Source organism: Stegostoma tigrinum, chromosome 46 (assembly GCF_030684315.1).
Source record: "Stegostoma tigrinum isolate sSteTig4 chromosome 46, sSteTig4.hap1, whole genome shotgun sequence".
In the NCBI taxonomy this organism is placed as follows: Eukaryota; Metazoa; Chordata; class Chondrichthyes; order Orectolobiformes; family Stegostomatidae; genus Stegostoma; species Stegostoma tigrinum.
In genome coordinates, this window is record NC_081399.1 from 10,802,644 (window position 1) to 10,818,490 (window position 15,847).

Sequence of the window (15,847 nt, forward strand, 5' to 3'; positions counted from 1 at the left end):
TGGAGGGAGTGGGGTTATTATATTTGCTTCCTGAGGGCTGAGGTGTGCGAGGAGAGGGCTCTGGGCAGAGTGGGTTAAGTGATGACATAAGGAGCTATCTCTGCCGACCGGCTGGCAGTGCCATCTCCCCCGTGCTCTAGGCTGGCTGCACAAGTGCACCTTTTGTCTGACTGAACAATTGCTGGATACCAGCCTGAGTGTGTGTGTGTCTGTGTGAGTGGCACTCTTGCTGCATGGGCACGCTGCCATCAGGGAACAATGTCCCCCCATTGTACCCAAAGCACTCTGCGATCGCTCCCGATCCCTCTCCACAACCACACACTGGCTCTCTGTCCCCAGGGTGGGGGGGTGAACATATGCTCAAGGTCCCGCCTTCGCCTGTGTCAACCAAACCCTCCCCCCACCCCGTTATCCACAGAGCCTAACCCTAACCCAGTGCCAGTACCCTCCCCTTCCCCGCCCGAATGGAGGGGCATCATGGGCAGCGCACCTTAAAAGCAGCAGAGTGAGCAACTCGGAGCTCGGGTGAGGGTACGTGAAGTCGAAGGAAGAGAGGGAGTGTGGAAGCCAGGGAGGACAAGTCCAGGAACCAAGGTCCAGCACAGTCAAAGTGTCCTGGACAGGAAAGCCCATTTTAACGATTTAGAGCCTCTTCTCACTTTCCAAGGAAAACATGCATCAGAAAAAGAAGTCTAATGTCCTTCTCTGCTGTTCACTACTGTACACACTCTCTGGTAAGCAATACAGGCCAGCTGGCAGAACCAGGGAGAGAATTAATCCCCCTCCTAGAGGGGAACAGACTGCCCGGTGTGTGTAAATGGGGAGGGGGTTAATCCCCCTCCGATAGGGGAACAGACTGCCCGGTGTGTGTAAATGGGGAGGGGGTGTGTGAGGGGGTTAATCCCCCTCCGATAGGGGAACAGACTGCCCGGTGTGTGTAAATGGGGAGGGGGTGTGTGAGGGGGTTAATCCCCCTCCGATAGGGGAACAGACTGCCCGGTGTGTGTAAATGGGGAGGGGGTGTGTGAGGGGGTTAATCCCCCTCCGATAGGGGAACAGAGTGCCCGGTGTGTGTAAATGGGGAGGGGGTGTGTGAGGGGGTTAATCCCCCTCCGATAGGGGAACAGACTGCCCGGTGTGTGTAAATGGGGAGGGGGTGTGTGAGGGGGTTAATCCCCCTCCGATAGGGGAACAGACTGCCCGGTGTGTGTAAATGGGGAGGGGGTGTGTGAGGGGGTTAATCTCCCTCCGATAGGGGAACAGACTGCCCGGGGTGTGTAAATGGGGAGGGGGTGTGTGAGGGGGTTAATCCCCCTCCGATAGGGGAACAGACTGCCCGGTGTGTGTAAATGGGGAGGGGGTGTGTGAGGGGGTTAATCCCCCTCCGATACGGGAACAGACTGCCCGGTGTGTGTAAATGGGGAGGGGGTGTGTGAGAGGGTTAATCCCCCTCCGATAGGGGAACAGACTGCCCGGTGTGTGTAAATGGGGAGGGGGTGTGTGAGGGGGTTAATCCCCCTGTGATAGGGGAACAGGCTGCCCGCTGTGTGTAAATGGGGAGGGGGTGTGTGAGGGGGTTAATCCCCCTGTGATAGGGGAACAGGCTGCCCGCTGTGTGTAAATGGGGAGGGGGTGTGTGAGGGGGTTAATCCCCCTGTGATAGGGGAACAGGCTGCCCGCTGTGTGTAAATGGGGAGGGGGTAATTAGAAAGTGTTTCAGGGGGCGAGTGAGAATTTGCCCAGTTTTCCTGTGGGTCAGTTGGAGATTTGGGATCGTTGTTTTGATCAGCGATTTGTTGCACCCTAACGGGGTCAGAGGTCAGCACATCAACCGAGATCTTCTCCATTCCAATTCCCACGGAATTCCCTTCCCTCGCGAATCTGAAGCAGGAATGCGTTCCTGTGGGATTGGACCATCAGGGCGTTGGAGGCTGGAATCTGACATTGTCCAAGAGCTGAAATGGCTCTTTCTGCAAATTCAGCGCAAGACTCAGAGGGAGAGAGAGAGGGCCATTCTTCCACTTCTAGCCCCGTGCTGTCCCTGCCCTGGGATTGCCTGATGCGGGGCGGGGAGCGCAGCGTAGAGAGAGCTTTACTGTGTGTCTAACACCGTGCTGCCCCTGGAAGTGTTTGACGGGGGACAGTGCAGAGAGAGCTTTACTCTGTATCTAACCCCGTGCTGTCCGTGTCTTTGGGAGTGTTTGATGGGGGACAGTGTAGAGAGAGCTTTACTCTGTATCTAACCCCGTGCTGTCCGTGTCTTTGGGAGTGTTTGATGGGGGACAGTGTAGAGAGAGCTTTACTCTGTATCTAACCCCGTGCTGTCCGTGTCTTTGGGAGTGTTTGATGGGGGACAGTGTAGAGAGAGCTTTACTCTGTATCTAACCCCGTGCTGTCCGTGTCTTTGGGAGTGTTTGATGGGGGACAGTGTAGAGAGAGCTTTACTCTGTATCTAACCCCGTGCTGTCCCTCGGAGTGTTTGATCGGGGGAACACTGTAGAGAGACCTTTACTCCGTATTTAAATGTCCTGGGAATTGCGCCCCTGTTGAAAGAGGGAGTCTCTCTCTGTCAGGGTGCCTATTGAAAGGGGGAATTCTCCCTGCTGTCTCCCCCACTGTGCTTTCCCTGTCACGCTCAGGTCTCTCCAATCTGACTGAAGTCGCGCAGGTTTCATGAGGGAGACAGTACGAACTGCAGATGCCGGGGAATCTGAGATAACAAGGTGTACAGCTGGATGAACACAGCAGGCCAAGCAGCATCAGAGCAGCAGGAAGGCTGACGAAGGGTCTCGGCCCTTCTTCAGAAAAACTGCTTGTCCTGCTGTGTTCATCTAGCTCCACACCTTGTTACCTCCGGTTGAATGAGGGTGTGTTTGGGTGCTGGACTTTGGGCAGTTGAAACCGACCTGAGCTATTTTCTGATGGTGCTCCCTGTCTCTTTCTCCCTTGTGTGTGTGTATGTATCTGTGTTGTATTTATCTGTGTGTGTTGTATTTATCTGTGTGTGTGTTGTATTTATCTGTGTGTGTTGTATTTATCTGTGTGTGTTGTATTTATCTGTGTGTGTTGTATTTATCTGTGTGTGTGTTGTATTTATCTGTATGTGTTGTATTTATCTGTGTGTGTTGTATTTATCTGTGTGTGTTGTATTTATGTGAGTTGTATTTATCTGTGTGTGTGTTGTATTTATCTGTGTGTTGTATTTATCTGAATGTGTTGTATTTATGTGTGTGTGTTGTATTTATCTGTGTGTTGTATTTATCTGTGTGTATGTTGTATTTATCTGTGTGTGTGTTGTATTTATCTGTGTGTGTTGTATTTATCTGTGTGTGTTGTATTTATCTGTATGTGTTGTATTTATCTGTGTGTGTTGTATTTATCTGTGTGTGTTGTATTTATGTGTGTGTGTTGTATTTATCTGTGTGTGTTGTATTTATCTGTGTGTTGTATTTATCTGTGTGTGTGTTGTATTTATCTGTATGTGTTGTATTTATCTGTATGTGTTGTATTTATCTGTGTGTGTTGTATTTATCTGTGTGTGTTGTATTTATCTGTGTGTGTTGTATTTATCTGTGTGTGTGTGTTGCATTTATCTGTGTGTGTGTTGTATTTATCTGTGTGTGTTGTATTTATCTGTGTGTTTGTTGTATTTATCTGTGTGTTTGTTGTATTTATCTGTGTGTGTTGTATTTATCTGTATGTGTTGTATTTATCTGTGTGTGTGTGTTGTATTTATCTGTGTGTGTGTGTTGTATTTATCTGTGTGTGTGTGTTTTCTCCCGCAGTGATCCGGTCCTCAGAGGGAATCTCGGTCTCAACGCACCATAACCTCCACAAGCGAGTGGGATCAGACGTGACACTGTACTGTGGCTTCTGGTCGAGCGAGTATGTGTCAGATCTCACCACCCTCTCCTGGCGCTTCCGTCCGGATAACTCCCGGGACATCATCTCGGTAAGCACCCCCTCACCATGTCGTCACCGGCTCCGGCTTCGAAACTGGGGAGCTGTACTCCGCACCTAACCCCCTGCTGTCCCTGTCTGATTGGGAGGGAGGGGGGACAGTGTAGAGAGAGCTTTACGCTGTATTTAACCCCATGCTATCCCTCTCTTGGGAGTGTTTGATGGGGGGATAGTGTAGAGGAAGCTTTACTCTGTATCCAACCCCGTACTGCCTCTGTCCTGGGTGTGTTTGATGGGGGGACAGTGTAGAGGGAGCTTTACTCTGTATCCAACCCCATGCTGTCCCTGTCCTGGGAGTGTTAGATGGGGGGGACAGTGTAGAGGGAGCTTTACTCTGTATCCAACAAGATGCTGTCCCTGTTCTGGGAATGTTAGATGGGGGGGGGAACAGTGTAGAGGGAGCTTTACTCTGTATCTAACCCCATGCTGTCCCTGTCCTGGGAGTGTTTGATGGGGGCGACAGTGTAGAGAAAGCTTTACGTTGTATTTAACCCCGTGCTGTCCCTGGGAGTGTTTGATGGGGGACAGTGTAGAGGGCGCTTTACTCTGTACCTAACCCTGTGCTGTCCCTGGGAGTGTTTGATGGGGGTCTGTGTAGAGAGAGCTTTATTCTGTATCTAACCCCATGCTGTCCCTGGGAGTGTTTGATGGGGGGGATAGTGTAGAGGGAGCTTTACTCTGTATCTAACCCCGTGCTGTCCCTGGGAGTGTTTGATGGGCGGTTTGGTGTTGGGAACAGTGCGGAGGACGTTTCTGGGTGCTCTCTCTTCTCACAGTCTGCTCTATCCTTTCAGATCTTTCATTACGGAAACGGAGTCCCTTATATCGAGAAATGGGGTCAGTTCCGCAACCGAGTTGAATGGGTCGGGGATATCTCCAAACAGGACGGCTCCATCGTGATCCGCAATCTCGATTATATCGACAATGGAACCTTCACCTGTGATGTCAAAAACCCCCCAGATGTCGTGGGCACTTCCTCTGATGTTCATCTCACTGTTTACGACAGGAGTAAGTGTCTGTATGTGTGTGCGGAACAGTGTGAGAAAATGTGTGTGTGATGGTGTAAGTGTGAGACTGAGAGTGATTGAATGTGAGAGTCAGACTGAGGAGGTGAGTGTGTGTGTGTGGGGGTCAATGTGAGTGTGAGTAAGCATTGATTACGAGTGAGTGTGCATGAGTCAATGTGAGTGATTGTGAGTGTGAGTGTGAATAAGCCAGTCAGACAGAGCAAGCGTGTGTGCGTGCAGGTCAGTGTGTGTGACTGTTATCATGAAAGTGCGCATGTGTGCTTGTGTCAGACAGTGTGGGAGTTAAGAGTATGAGCATGAGTCAGTGTGACAGAGACAGTGTGTGTGTGTGAGAATATCTGAGTGTGTCGGTGTAAGTGTGCAAGGGAGTATTTCGGAGACAGTGCAACAGCGAGTGAGAGTGAGTCTGTGTGTATGGAACTAACTGAGTTTGAGAGAATCAGTATGAGGGTGTGAGCATTAGAATGAGACAGTCAGTGTGAGGGAGTGAAGATGAATGAGTGTGTGTGTCAGTGTGAGTATGGTTGCATGTGAGTGTGAAAGTGTGTGAGAGTCAGGAAGCGTGAGGGCCAGTGTGAGAGTGTGAGTGAGTCCAAGAGGTAGTGTCAGCGAGTCACTGTGAGGGTAAGAGAGTCAGTATTAGTAGTAGAGTGAGTGAGTGAGCAAATATGAGTGTGTATGGTTCAGTATTGAGGGAGCAGGCACTGTCGGAGGGTCAGTGCAGAGGGAGCGCCGCACTGTCAGAGGGTCAGTGCTGAGGGAGCGCCGCGCTGCCGGAGGGTCAGTGCAGAGGGAGCGCCGCACTGTCGGAGGGTCAGTGCTGAGGGAGTGGGCACTGTCGGAGGGTCAGTGCTGAGGGAGCGCCGCACTGTCGGAGGGTCAGTGCTGAGGGAGCGTCGCACTGTCGGAGGGTCAGTGCTGAGGGAGCGTCGCACTGCCGGAGGGTCTGTACTGAGGGAGTGCCGCACTGTCAGAGGGTCAGTGCTGAGGGTGTGCCGCACTGTCGGAGGGTCAGTGCTGAGGGAGCGTCGCACTGTCGGAGGGTCAGTGCTGAGGGTGTGCCGCACTGTCGGAGGGTCAGTGCTGAGGGAGCGTCGCACTGTCGGAGGGTCAGTGCTGAGGGAGCGCCGCACTGTCGGAGGGTCAGTGCTGAGGGAGCGTCGCACTGTTGGAGGGTCAGTGCTGAGGGAGCGCCGCACTGTCGGAGTGTCAGTGCTGAGGGAGTGGGCACTGTCGGAGGGTCAGTGCTGAGGGAGCGCCGCACTGTCGGAGTGTCAGTGCTGAGGGAGTGGGCACTGTTGGAGTGTCAGTGCTGAGGGAGCGCCGCACTGTCAGAGGGTCAGTGCTGAGGGAGCGCCGCACTGTCGGAGGGTCAGTGCTGAGGGAGCGTCGCACTGTCGGAGGGTCAGTGCAGAGGGAGCGCCGCACTGTCGGAGGGTCTGTACTGAGGGAGTGCCGCACTGTCGGAGGGTCAGTGCTGAGGGAGCGCCGCACTGTCGGAGTGTCAGTGCTGAGGGAGTGGGCACTGTCGGAGGGTCAGTGCTGAGGGAGCGCCGCACTGTCGGAGGGTCAGTGCTGAGGGAGCGCCGCACTGTCGGAGGGTCAGTGCTGAGGGAGGTCCACACTGTCTGAGGGTCAGTGCCGAGGGAGTGGGCACTGTCGGAGGGTCTGTACTAAGGGAGTGGGCACTGTCGGAGGGTCAGCACTGAGGGAGCAGGCACTGTCGGAGGGTCAGTGCTGAGGGATCGGGCACTGTCGGAGGATCAGTGCTGAGGGATCGGGCACTGTCGGAGGATCAGTGCTGAGGGAGCGCCGCACTGTCGGAGGGTCAGTGCTGAAGGAGTGGGCACTGTCGGAGGGTCAGTGCTGAGGGTGCGGGCACTGTCGGAGGGTCAGTGCTGAGGGAGTGGGCACTGTTGGAGGGTCAGTGCTGAGGGAGCGCCGCACTGTCAGAGGGTCAGTGCTGAGGGAGTGGGCACTGTCGGAGGGTCAGTGCTGAGGGTGCGGGCACTGTCGGAGGGTCAGTGCTGAGGGTGCGGGCACTGTCGGAGGGTCAGTGCTGAGGGAGTGGGCACTGTCGGACGGTCAGTGCTGAGGGTGCGGGCACTGTCGGAGGGTCAGTGCTGAGGGAGTGGGCACTGTTGGAGGGTCAGTGCTGAGGGAGCGCCGCACTGTCAGAGGGTCAGTGCTGAGGGAGTGGGCACTGTCGGAGGGTCAGTGCTGAGGGTGCGGGCACTGTCGGAGGGTCAGTGCTGAGGGTGCGGGCACTGTCGGAGGGTCAGTGCTGAGGGAGTGGGCACTGTCGGACGGTCAGTGCTGAGGGAGAGGGCGCTGTCGGAGGGTCAGTGCTGAGGGAGCGCCGCACTGTCAGAGGATCAGTGCTGAGGGAGCAGAACTGTCGGAGGGTCAGTGCTGAGGGACCGGGCACTGTCGGAGGGTCAGCACTGAGGGAGCAGGCACTGTCGGAGGGTCAGTGCTGAGGGATCGGGCACTGTCGGACGGTCAGTGCTGAGGGAGTGGGCGCTGTCGGAGGGTCAGTGCTGAGGGAGCGCCGCACTGTCAGAGGATCAGTGCTGAGGGAGGTCCGCACTGTCGGAGGGTCAGTGCTGAGGGAGCGGGCACTGACGGAGGGTCAGTGCTGACGGGGCGCCTGACTTTGAACCATTGTGTGCCCACAGTTCCCCCTGTTGGTGCTGGAGTCGTGTCAGGAGCAATCATTGGTACCTTCCTGGGCATCATTCTGCTGGTTGTCGGTGGTTTATATCTTTTCCGGTACATCGTCAGAAGGCGGGCTAGGAGTGAGACCATTTTCTTCAAAGGAGCCAGGTGAGTCAGGGAGACAGAGACAGGGAGAGAGACAGACAGAGAGACACACACACACAGACAGATACAGAAAGACAGAGACAGAGAGACCCAGAGAGACAGAGAGAGACTGAGAGTCAGAGAGAGAGAGAGAGACACAGACAGACAGACAGAACCCAAGGGAAGAAAGCATGCGAGAGAGGGAAATAAACAGATCAGGATAGACCGAGGGAACACAATATGTGAGAAGGCGAGACTGTGAGGGAGACAGATTGGGAAGCGAGTATGTGAAAGAGAGAGAGAAACACAGTAAGAGAGAAGAGACTGAGAGAGGGAAGAAAGGGGCTCAGAGGTACAGATATAGAGACATTCAAAGAAAGTGAGACAGATGGGATATGAGAGATACAGAAATAGAGAGAACGTATCGGGGCAGGGTTGGAGAAAGGAAGTGAAATAAAGAGAGAGTTGAGAAGATAGAGACATACATTTGGAGTGTTCATGAATGACAGACACACAGGGGAGATGGAGAGGCAGAGTGAAAGACAACAGACAGGAAGAAACAGAAGGACATCATGAAAGAAAGATGGAAAGACACAGGGAAGAGAAAAATCTGAAGACATATAAAAAGTAAGATAAACAGACACTGAAAGTGAGCCATAGAAAGGTAGAGGTTGAGAGGCAGACACACCAGGAGAGAAAGAAGGAATGGAAACAGAGAATAAATTGGGTATCCATTACTGTAATATATAAACCGGGTATCTGTTATTCTATATAATTTCTGTACATAACCCACCCTGAACCCCTCGGTTAGATTCCAGTCTGTAACTCCCTCCCGGGGTATCTGTTATTCTGTATATAACACACCCTGAACCCCTCATTTAGATTCCAGTCTGTAACTCCCTACCAGGGTATCTGTTATTCTGTACATAACCCACCCTGAACCCCTCGGTTAGATTCCAGTCTGTAACTCCCTCCCGGGGTATCTGTTATTCTGTATATAACACACCCTGAACCCCTCATTTAGATTCCAGTCTGTAACTCCCTACCAGGGTATCTGTTATTCTGTATATAACCCACCCTGAACCCCTCGGTTAGATTCCAGTCTGTAACTCCCTCCCGGGGTATCTGTTATTCTGTATATAACCCACCCTGAACCCCTCGGTTAGATTCCAGTCTGTAACTCCCTCCCGGAGTATCTGTTATTCTGTATATAACCCACCCTGAACCCCTCCATTAGATTCCAGTCTGTAACTCCCTCCCGGGGTATCTGTTATTCTGTATATAACCCACCCTGAACCCCTCGATTAGATTCCAGTCTGTAACTCCCTCCCGGGGTATCTGTTATTCTGTATATAACCCACCCTGAACCCCTCATTTAGATTCCAGTCTGTAACTCCCTCCCAGGGTATCTGTTATTCTGTATATAACCCACCCTGAACCCCTTGATTAGATACAGTCTGTAACTCCCTCCCGGGGTATCTGTTATTCTGTATATAACCCACCCTGAACCCCTCGGTTAGATTCCAGTCTGTAACTCCCTCCCGGGGTATCTGTTATTCTGTATATAACCCACCCTGAACCCCTCGGTTAGATTCCAGTCTGTAACTCCCTCCCGGGGTATCTGTTATTCTGTATATAACCCACCCTGAACCCCTTGATTAGATCCAGTCTGTAACTCCCTCCCGGGGTATCTGTTATTCTGTATATAACCCACCCTGAACCCCTCGATTAGATTCCAGTCTGTAACTCCCTCCCGGGTATCTGTTATTCTGTATATAACCCACCCTGAACCCGTCGATTAGATTCCAGTCTGTAACTCCCTCCCGGGGTATCTGTTATTCTGTATATAACCCACCCTGAACCCCTCGATTAGATTCCAGTCTGTAACTCCCTCCCGGGGTATCTGTTATTCTGTATATCACCCACGCTGAACCCCTCGATTAGATTCGAGTCTGTAACTCCTTCCCGGGGTATCTGTTATTCTGGACATAACACACCCTGAACCCCTCGATTAGATTCCAGTCTGTAACTCCCTCCCGGGGTATCTGTTATTCTGTATATAACCCACCCTGAACCCCTCGATTAGATTCCAGTCTGTAACTCCCTCCCGGGGCGTACCTTCTCCTGTGTGTGTATAAGTAGTGCCCTGCGATGGGTCTGACCCTGCGTGTCGCTCGTTCTGTGTTCTGCAGTGCCGCTGAACGAGGCAAGGCCAGTGGTAAAGCAGGGACCGTCAGCAAAGTAAGTGTGAAATCCTCGGGGAGGAAGGGGCCGTACTGAGTCCGCACGGGATAGCGCTGGCCTCCCCTGGGGCACGGTCGGACACACGGTCAGGCTCGCCTCGTGTCCGCCGACACAGCTCGACAGGGGGTGGGGGAAGGGAAGGAGAGGTCGTCATACCATGGGAAGTGGTCAGGGGTTGGGTCGGGGGTGGGGGCGGGGGGAAGATGGGGATTTGAATGACCAGAACTGACACTGCGTTAGGAATGCAGGGGATGGAAATGGGAGGGGAAGAGACTTGGGGTGGGGGTGGGGGCGTCAATAAGGGAGTGGGTTTGGAATGGAAGTGGGTTGGAAAGGTGGGAGACCTGAGGGAGTTGTGGGTGGGGGTGTGGTCAGAGCGCATTTGGAGATGTTGGGGAGGGGTGAGAATTGGAAAGAAGGCAGATGGGGGTTGAAGGGAATCAAAGAGGGGTGCAGTTTGGAACTGGGTTGGATGCACCAGAGGGATTAGAGTCGAGGGGAGGGATTGGAAGGATGGGAGATTGGAGGGTCAAGGCAGTGCGAAAGTGAATTGGAGCAGGAGGCGATTTGGAGGGGAGCGGCATCTTAAGGGTAGGGGCGTTGGATTGGACAGGAAGGGGAACCGGGGGCAATAAAGATGGAAACAGGATTGGAAGGGGAATGGGATTGGGAAGCAAGGAACTCAATGGGGGAGGGGATCGGTCAGTTGCTAGTCCTCCCTGGTTGTTGGTGGGGTGGGGGTATAGAGAGAGAGTGGGGCTTGTTGGGGGGGAGAGAGAGAGTGTGGGGCTTGTTGGAGGGGGAGAGAGAGAGAGAGAGAGACAGTGGGTGTGGGGCTTGTTGTGGGGGGGAGAGAGAGAGAGAATGTGGGGCTTGTTGGAGGGGGAGAGAGAGAGAGAGAGTGTGGGGCTTGTTGGAGGGGGAGAGAGATAGAGAGTGTGGGGCTTGTTGGAGGGGGAGGGAGAGAGGGAGGGAGACAGAATATGGGGTTTGATAATGGGGAGGGGGGAAGAGAGTGAAAGAGAGCCAAGAGTGTGGAGTTTGTTCGGAGGGGGAGAGAGAGAGGGAGAGAGAGAGAGTGTGTGAGTGAGGGGTTTGTTCAGAGGGGGAGAGGGAGAGGGAGAGTGTGTGAGTGAGTGAGTGTGGGGTTTGTTGGGGTGGAAGGGGGAGAGAGAGAGATAGATGGAGAGACAGTGTGTGGGGTTTGTTGGGGGGAGTTGGGTGGTTCTGGGGGTTTCGGTTAGTGGTCTAGCCAGCCTCCAGCATGGTGCCACTCCCAAGCTACCTCCCGGTTCCTCCGTGTCTGTGTCTCCCCGCGCAGGGTCCTGTGCTGTACGCCACCCTGGACCAGAGCAAGAGTGGGAAAGGAGGCAGCGACAAGAAAACTAAACTCTCCGAGTCCAAACGGGACAAGAAATAGCGGTCAGCCTTACCGCGGGCACCCCGGGCAGCGAGTGGGGGCACTGCCGGTGCTCCGCGGGTCCTCATGACCATTGAGATGACACTGACTGATTCCGACACGGGCAGCGACACAGAGCCAAAGGACCTCCCAAGTGGCCAGCACAATACCAAGTGGAAGAGGGGCTCCAGCGCCAAGTGACCCACTCTGTTCTGTCCTTCCTTCCCTCGCTCTGCTGCCGAAACTGCCCCTCCCCAACCCCGGCCACACACTGACACACCCCCCGCACTCCCCTCCCCTCTCTACCGACAATGGCACCGATATTGGCCCAGTCTGGTCCCACAGAGGTGCCTGCCCACCGCCCCCCGCTTCCATTGGTCATGCTGCAGCCCTTTAATTGCTGAGCACCTTCAGCCCAAAAGGCTACAGCTCTGCTTGCGCACCCCCCCCACTCCTCCTCAGTTATCCTGCCCCCCCACTTCCCCTCTGATTATCACAACCACCCCCCCCCCCCCTCCGCCATCACTCACTGCTCCAAGGCCATTTTCCAGCCTGAAACGTGACTGTGTTCTCCATCGATCAGTGTGGAAAGTGATGGGGGGGGGTTAGATGGCGATGAGGGGGTGGGGGGAGCCGGTGGATCTGGGATCACGCCAGGATGGCAGGTGGCGTGATCCCAGGCGGAGGTGGGTGAAGGTCACGGGGAGGAAAACAGTGAGTTGGGGGGAGGGGGAAGAAAATCAATAGCCCATCTCCACCAACCCCCCCACCATCCCCATGACCAACTACCCCCTCCCCCCGTCAACTCCCCGAGTCCTTTTCCACTCCACCTGGCCCCGGGGCGTTGGGGAGGAAGAAGAGGAGTTGCAGGGGGGTAGGGATGGGTGGGGGTGTGTGGGAGGAATCCGCCCTGGTCTTCCTCTTCAGCCGCACTGCACTGGTGAGTGGGTAAGGAGGGAGGAGTGGAAAGCGGGGGGGGGGGGTGGGCTCCAGGCCTGGGCAAATTGGAGCAGGGCTGGGGCTGGCGCACAAACCAGCCCAAGACCCTCCTACGAAATCCGAGCCCCTGACGGCTCAGTCGCTGTGTGTTGGCCAGAACCCATGCCCTGTCAGGTCATTAAGAGGGGGCCTCCAGAACTCACCGTCACTTCACCCATCAGCCCACCCTCCCCACCACCACCTCCCCCGTCGCTCCCAGTGATGGCCAGTACCGGCGCACTCCACAGGTCCCGTCGCGAGGTCAAATCGGGAATTAACCCACGCGTGGACATTATCCACTATTAATGGAATATTAACATCAAAACAAAGCAGCACAAAGGAGTCTAATTCTGTACCGTGTTGAAGCTTCGCACTAGCTACGAGTCTTAAATAAAACGAGAGAACCTGTCTTTGTGATGTAACACGAATTTAAAAACACTTTTCTCACGATTAAACATTAAAGATCTGTAATGGGTGCTGACTGCGCGTGTGTGTGTGTCTGTGTGTGTGTGTCTGTGTGAGAGAGTGTGTGTGTGTCTGTGTCTGTGTGTGTGTGTGTGTGTGTGTGTGTGTGTCTGTGTGTGTGTGTGTGTACTTTGGTGGGGGGAACAGGGAGCAGGCGTGAGAGAGACTTCGGTCAGTACTGTCGGCAAAGACACAAATCCAGGATGGGGAGGAGTACCAGCTGAACGAGTACTGAGTTAGACCCACACTCGGAGCACCGTGCACAGTTCCGGTCCCCGTATCTCTCAGTCAGACCCACACTCGGAGCACCGTGCACAGTTCTGCTCCCCGTATCCCTCAGTCAGACCCACACTCGGAGCACCGTGCACAGTTCTGGTCCCCGTATCCCTCAGTCAGACCCACACTCGGAGCGCCGTGCACAGTTCTGGTCCCCGTATCCCTCAGTCAGACCCACACTCGGAGCACCGTGCACAGTTCTGCTCCCCGTATCCCTCAGTCAGACCCACACTCCGTGCACCGTGCACAGTTCTGGTCCCCGTATCCCTCAGTCAGACCCACACTCGGAGCGCCGTGCACAGTTCTGGTCCCCGTATCCCTCAGTCAGACCCACACTCGGAGCACCGTGCACAGTTCCGGTCCCTGTATCCCTCAGTCAGACCCACACTCGGAGCACCGTGCACAGTTCCGGTCCCCGTATCCCTCAGTTAGACCCACACTCGGAGCACCGTGCACAGTTCTGGTCCCCGTATCCTTCAGTTAGACCCACACTCGGAGCACCGTCCACAGTTCCGGTCCCCGTATCCCTCAGTGAGACCCACACTCGGAGCACCGTGCACAGTTCCGGTCCCCGTATCCCTCAGTCAGACCCACACTTGGAGCACTGTGCACAGTTCCGGTCCCCGTATCCCTCAGTCAGACCCACACTCGGAGCACCGTGCACAGTTCCGGTCCCTGTATCCCTCAGTCAGACCCACACTCGGAGCACCGTGCACAGTTCCGGTCCCCGTATCCCTCAGTTAGACCCACACTCGGAGCACCGTGCACAGTTCTGGTCCCCGTATCCTTCAGTTAGACCCACACTCGGAGCACCGTCCACAGTTCCGGTCCCCGTATCCCTCAGTGAGACCCACACTCGGAGCACCGTGCACAGTTCCGGTCCCCGTATCCCTCAGTCAGACCCACACTCGGAGCACTGTGCACAGTTCCGGTCCCCGTATCCCTCAGTCAGACCCATACTCGGAGCACCGTGCACAGTTCCGGTCCCCGTATCCCTCAGTTAGACCCACACTCGGAGCACCGTGCACAGTTCCGGTCCCCGTATCCCTCAGTTAGGCCCACACTCGGAGCACCGTGCACAGTTCTGGTCCCCGTATTCCTCAGTTAGACCCACACTCGGAGCACCGTGCACAGTTCTGGTCCCCGTATCCCTCAGTCAGACCCACACTCGGAGCACTGTGCACAGTTCCGGTCCCCGTATCCCTCAGTCAGACCCATACTCGGAGCACCATGCACAGTTCCGGTCCCTGTATCCCTCAGTTAGACCCACACTCGGAGCACCGTGCAGAGTTCTGGTCCCCGTATCCCTCAGTTAGACCCACACTTGGAGCTCCGTGCGCAGTTCTAGTTTCCATATCTCTCAGTAGCACTGCAGAAGGTGCTGTAATAATTTCCAGGATCAGGCACTGAGAGTCAGTGACGGGCTCGCACTCACCTGATGATGTTCTTCTCAAATGGATGGACATAGAGATGACGTTTCCAAGTGTAGCTGATAAATAAATCTGTTGGGGAGTTCGGGAGAAGCCTGTTTACTCACAGTGCACTGCAAATGTGGCACACTGCTCCGATGTGAAGCAGTCTGAATAATCGAATGGTCTCAGCAAGCCATGTTTCCAAATCATCTGTGCACTTCTCTACAATATATTCCCAGCGAAGGGAATTGAAACTATTCCAGTGCAGAGATCCGTTAGAACAGAACAGCTCTTTGCAAATGTGCTCTTGCTCTGTGAGCACAGGATCTGCAGATACAGTGCCGGTGTGAGAGGGTTTCAAGAGCAGCTCCACTTGTTGCTTTTCACAAATCGGTGTCTTACACCCGCTGCCCATGCAGCCCCATTAGTTCAAACAATACATGCAAATTTGAACAGTCTGTTCCCTGCTTCACCACCCCCAACAATCAATTACACTTCAATCTGGTTTTGTCACCCTCGCAATATCAACGGGAATCCGTGAACATTCTCCGCGCTGGTTGGAATCATTCCTGGCTGTTAGGAAGTTGGTGGTGGCTATTGGAGGTCAGTCATCTCAGCTCCAGGACATCTCTGCAGGAGTTCCTCAGGGGAGAGTCCTAGGCCCAACCATCTTCAGCTGCTTCGTCGATGACTTTCCACCCTGGGATTTAGCACTGATAAGAATTTCAACTGAATTTGTCATATAAACACAGCAGCTACAAGAGCAGGTCAGAGGCTGGGAATCTTGCAGCGAGTAACTCCCGTCCTGCCTCAACCAAAGCCTGTCCCACCATCTACAAGGCACAAGGCAGGAGTGTGATGGAATACCCCCCACTTGCCCCTGGATGGGGGCAGCCCCAACAAACATTCAAGAAGTTCAACACCATCCAGGACAAAGCAGCCCCCCGCTCGATTGGCACCACATCCACAAACATCCCTCCCACCCACCCCCCACTGATGCTCAGTCACAGCAGTGTGTACTGGCCACAAGATGCGCTGCAGAAATTCACCTAAGATCCTCAAGCAGCACTTTCAAACAAACGTAGACAAACTGGAGGCTGGAAGAAGCCAGGCAGTGTCTGGAGGAAAGAAATCAACATTTCGGGCACTAACCTTCCTCAGGACTGGATGTGAGGTAGTGGGAGCTGGCCAGTGATTGACGTCCCCAAATGATCTTTGTAGTATCACCCAGCGAAGGGCATTGAAACTATTCTAGAACCATTCAGAGATCAGTAGTGCAGAGA

The 15,847-nt window shown here is 54.3% G+C and overlaps 1 protein-coding gene across 1 annotated transcript; it reads left to right on the plus strand.

The window, feature by feature from the left end:
• The first annotated feature begins 439 nt into the window (after nucleotides 1–439).
• mpz (myelin protein zero) lies at nucleotides 440–12,892 on the plus strand. Its single transcript, XM_059642793.1, has 6 exons — nucleotides 440–734; nucleotides 3,786–3,952; nucleotides 4,755–4,968; nucleotides 7,667–7,814; nucleotides 9,983–10,031; nucleotides 11,356–12,892. Exons 1-6 carry the CDS (start codon nucleotides 674–676, stop codon nucleotides 11,452–11,454), a joined length of 738 nt encoding a protein of 245 aa, XP_059498776.1. The 5' UTR covers nucleotides 440–673; the 3' UTR covers nucleotides 11,455–12,892.
• Nucleotides 12,893–15,847: the final 2,955 nt, after the last annotated feature.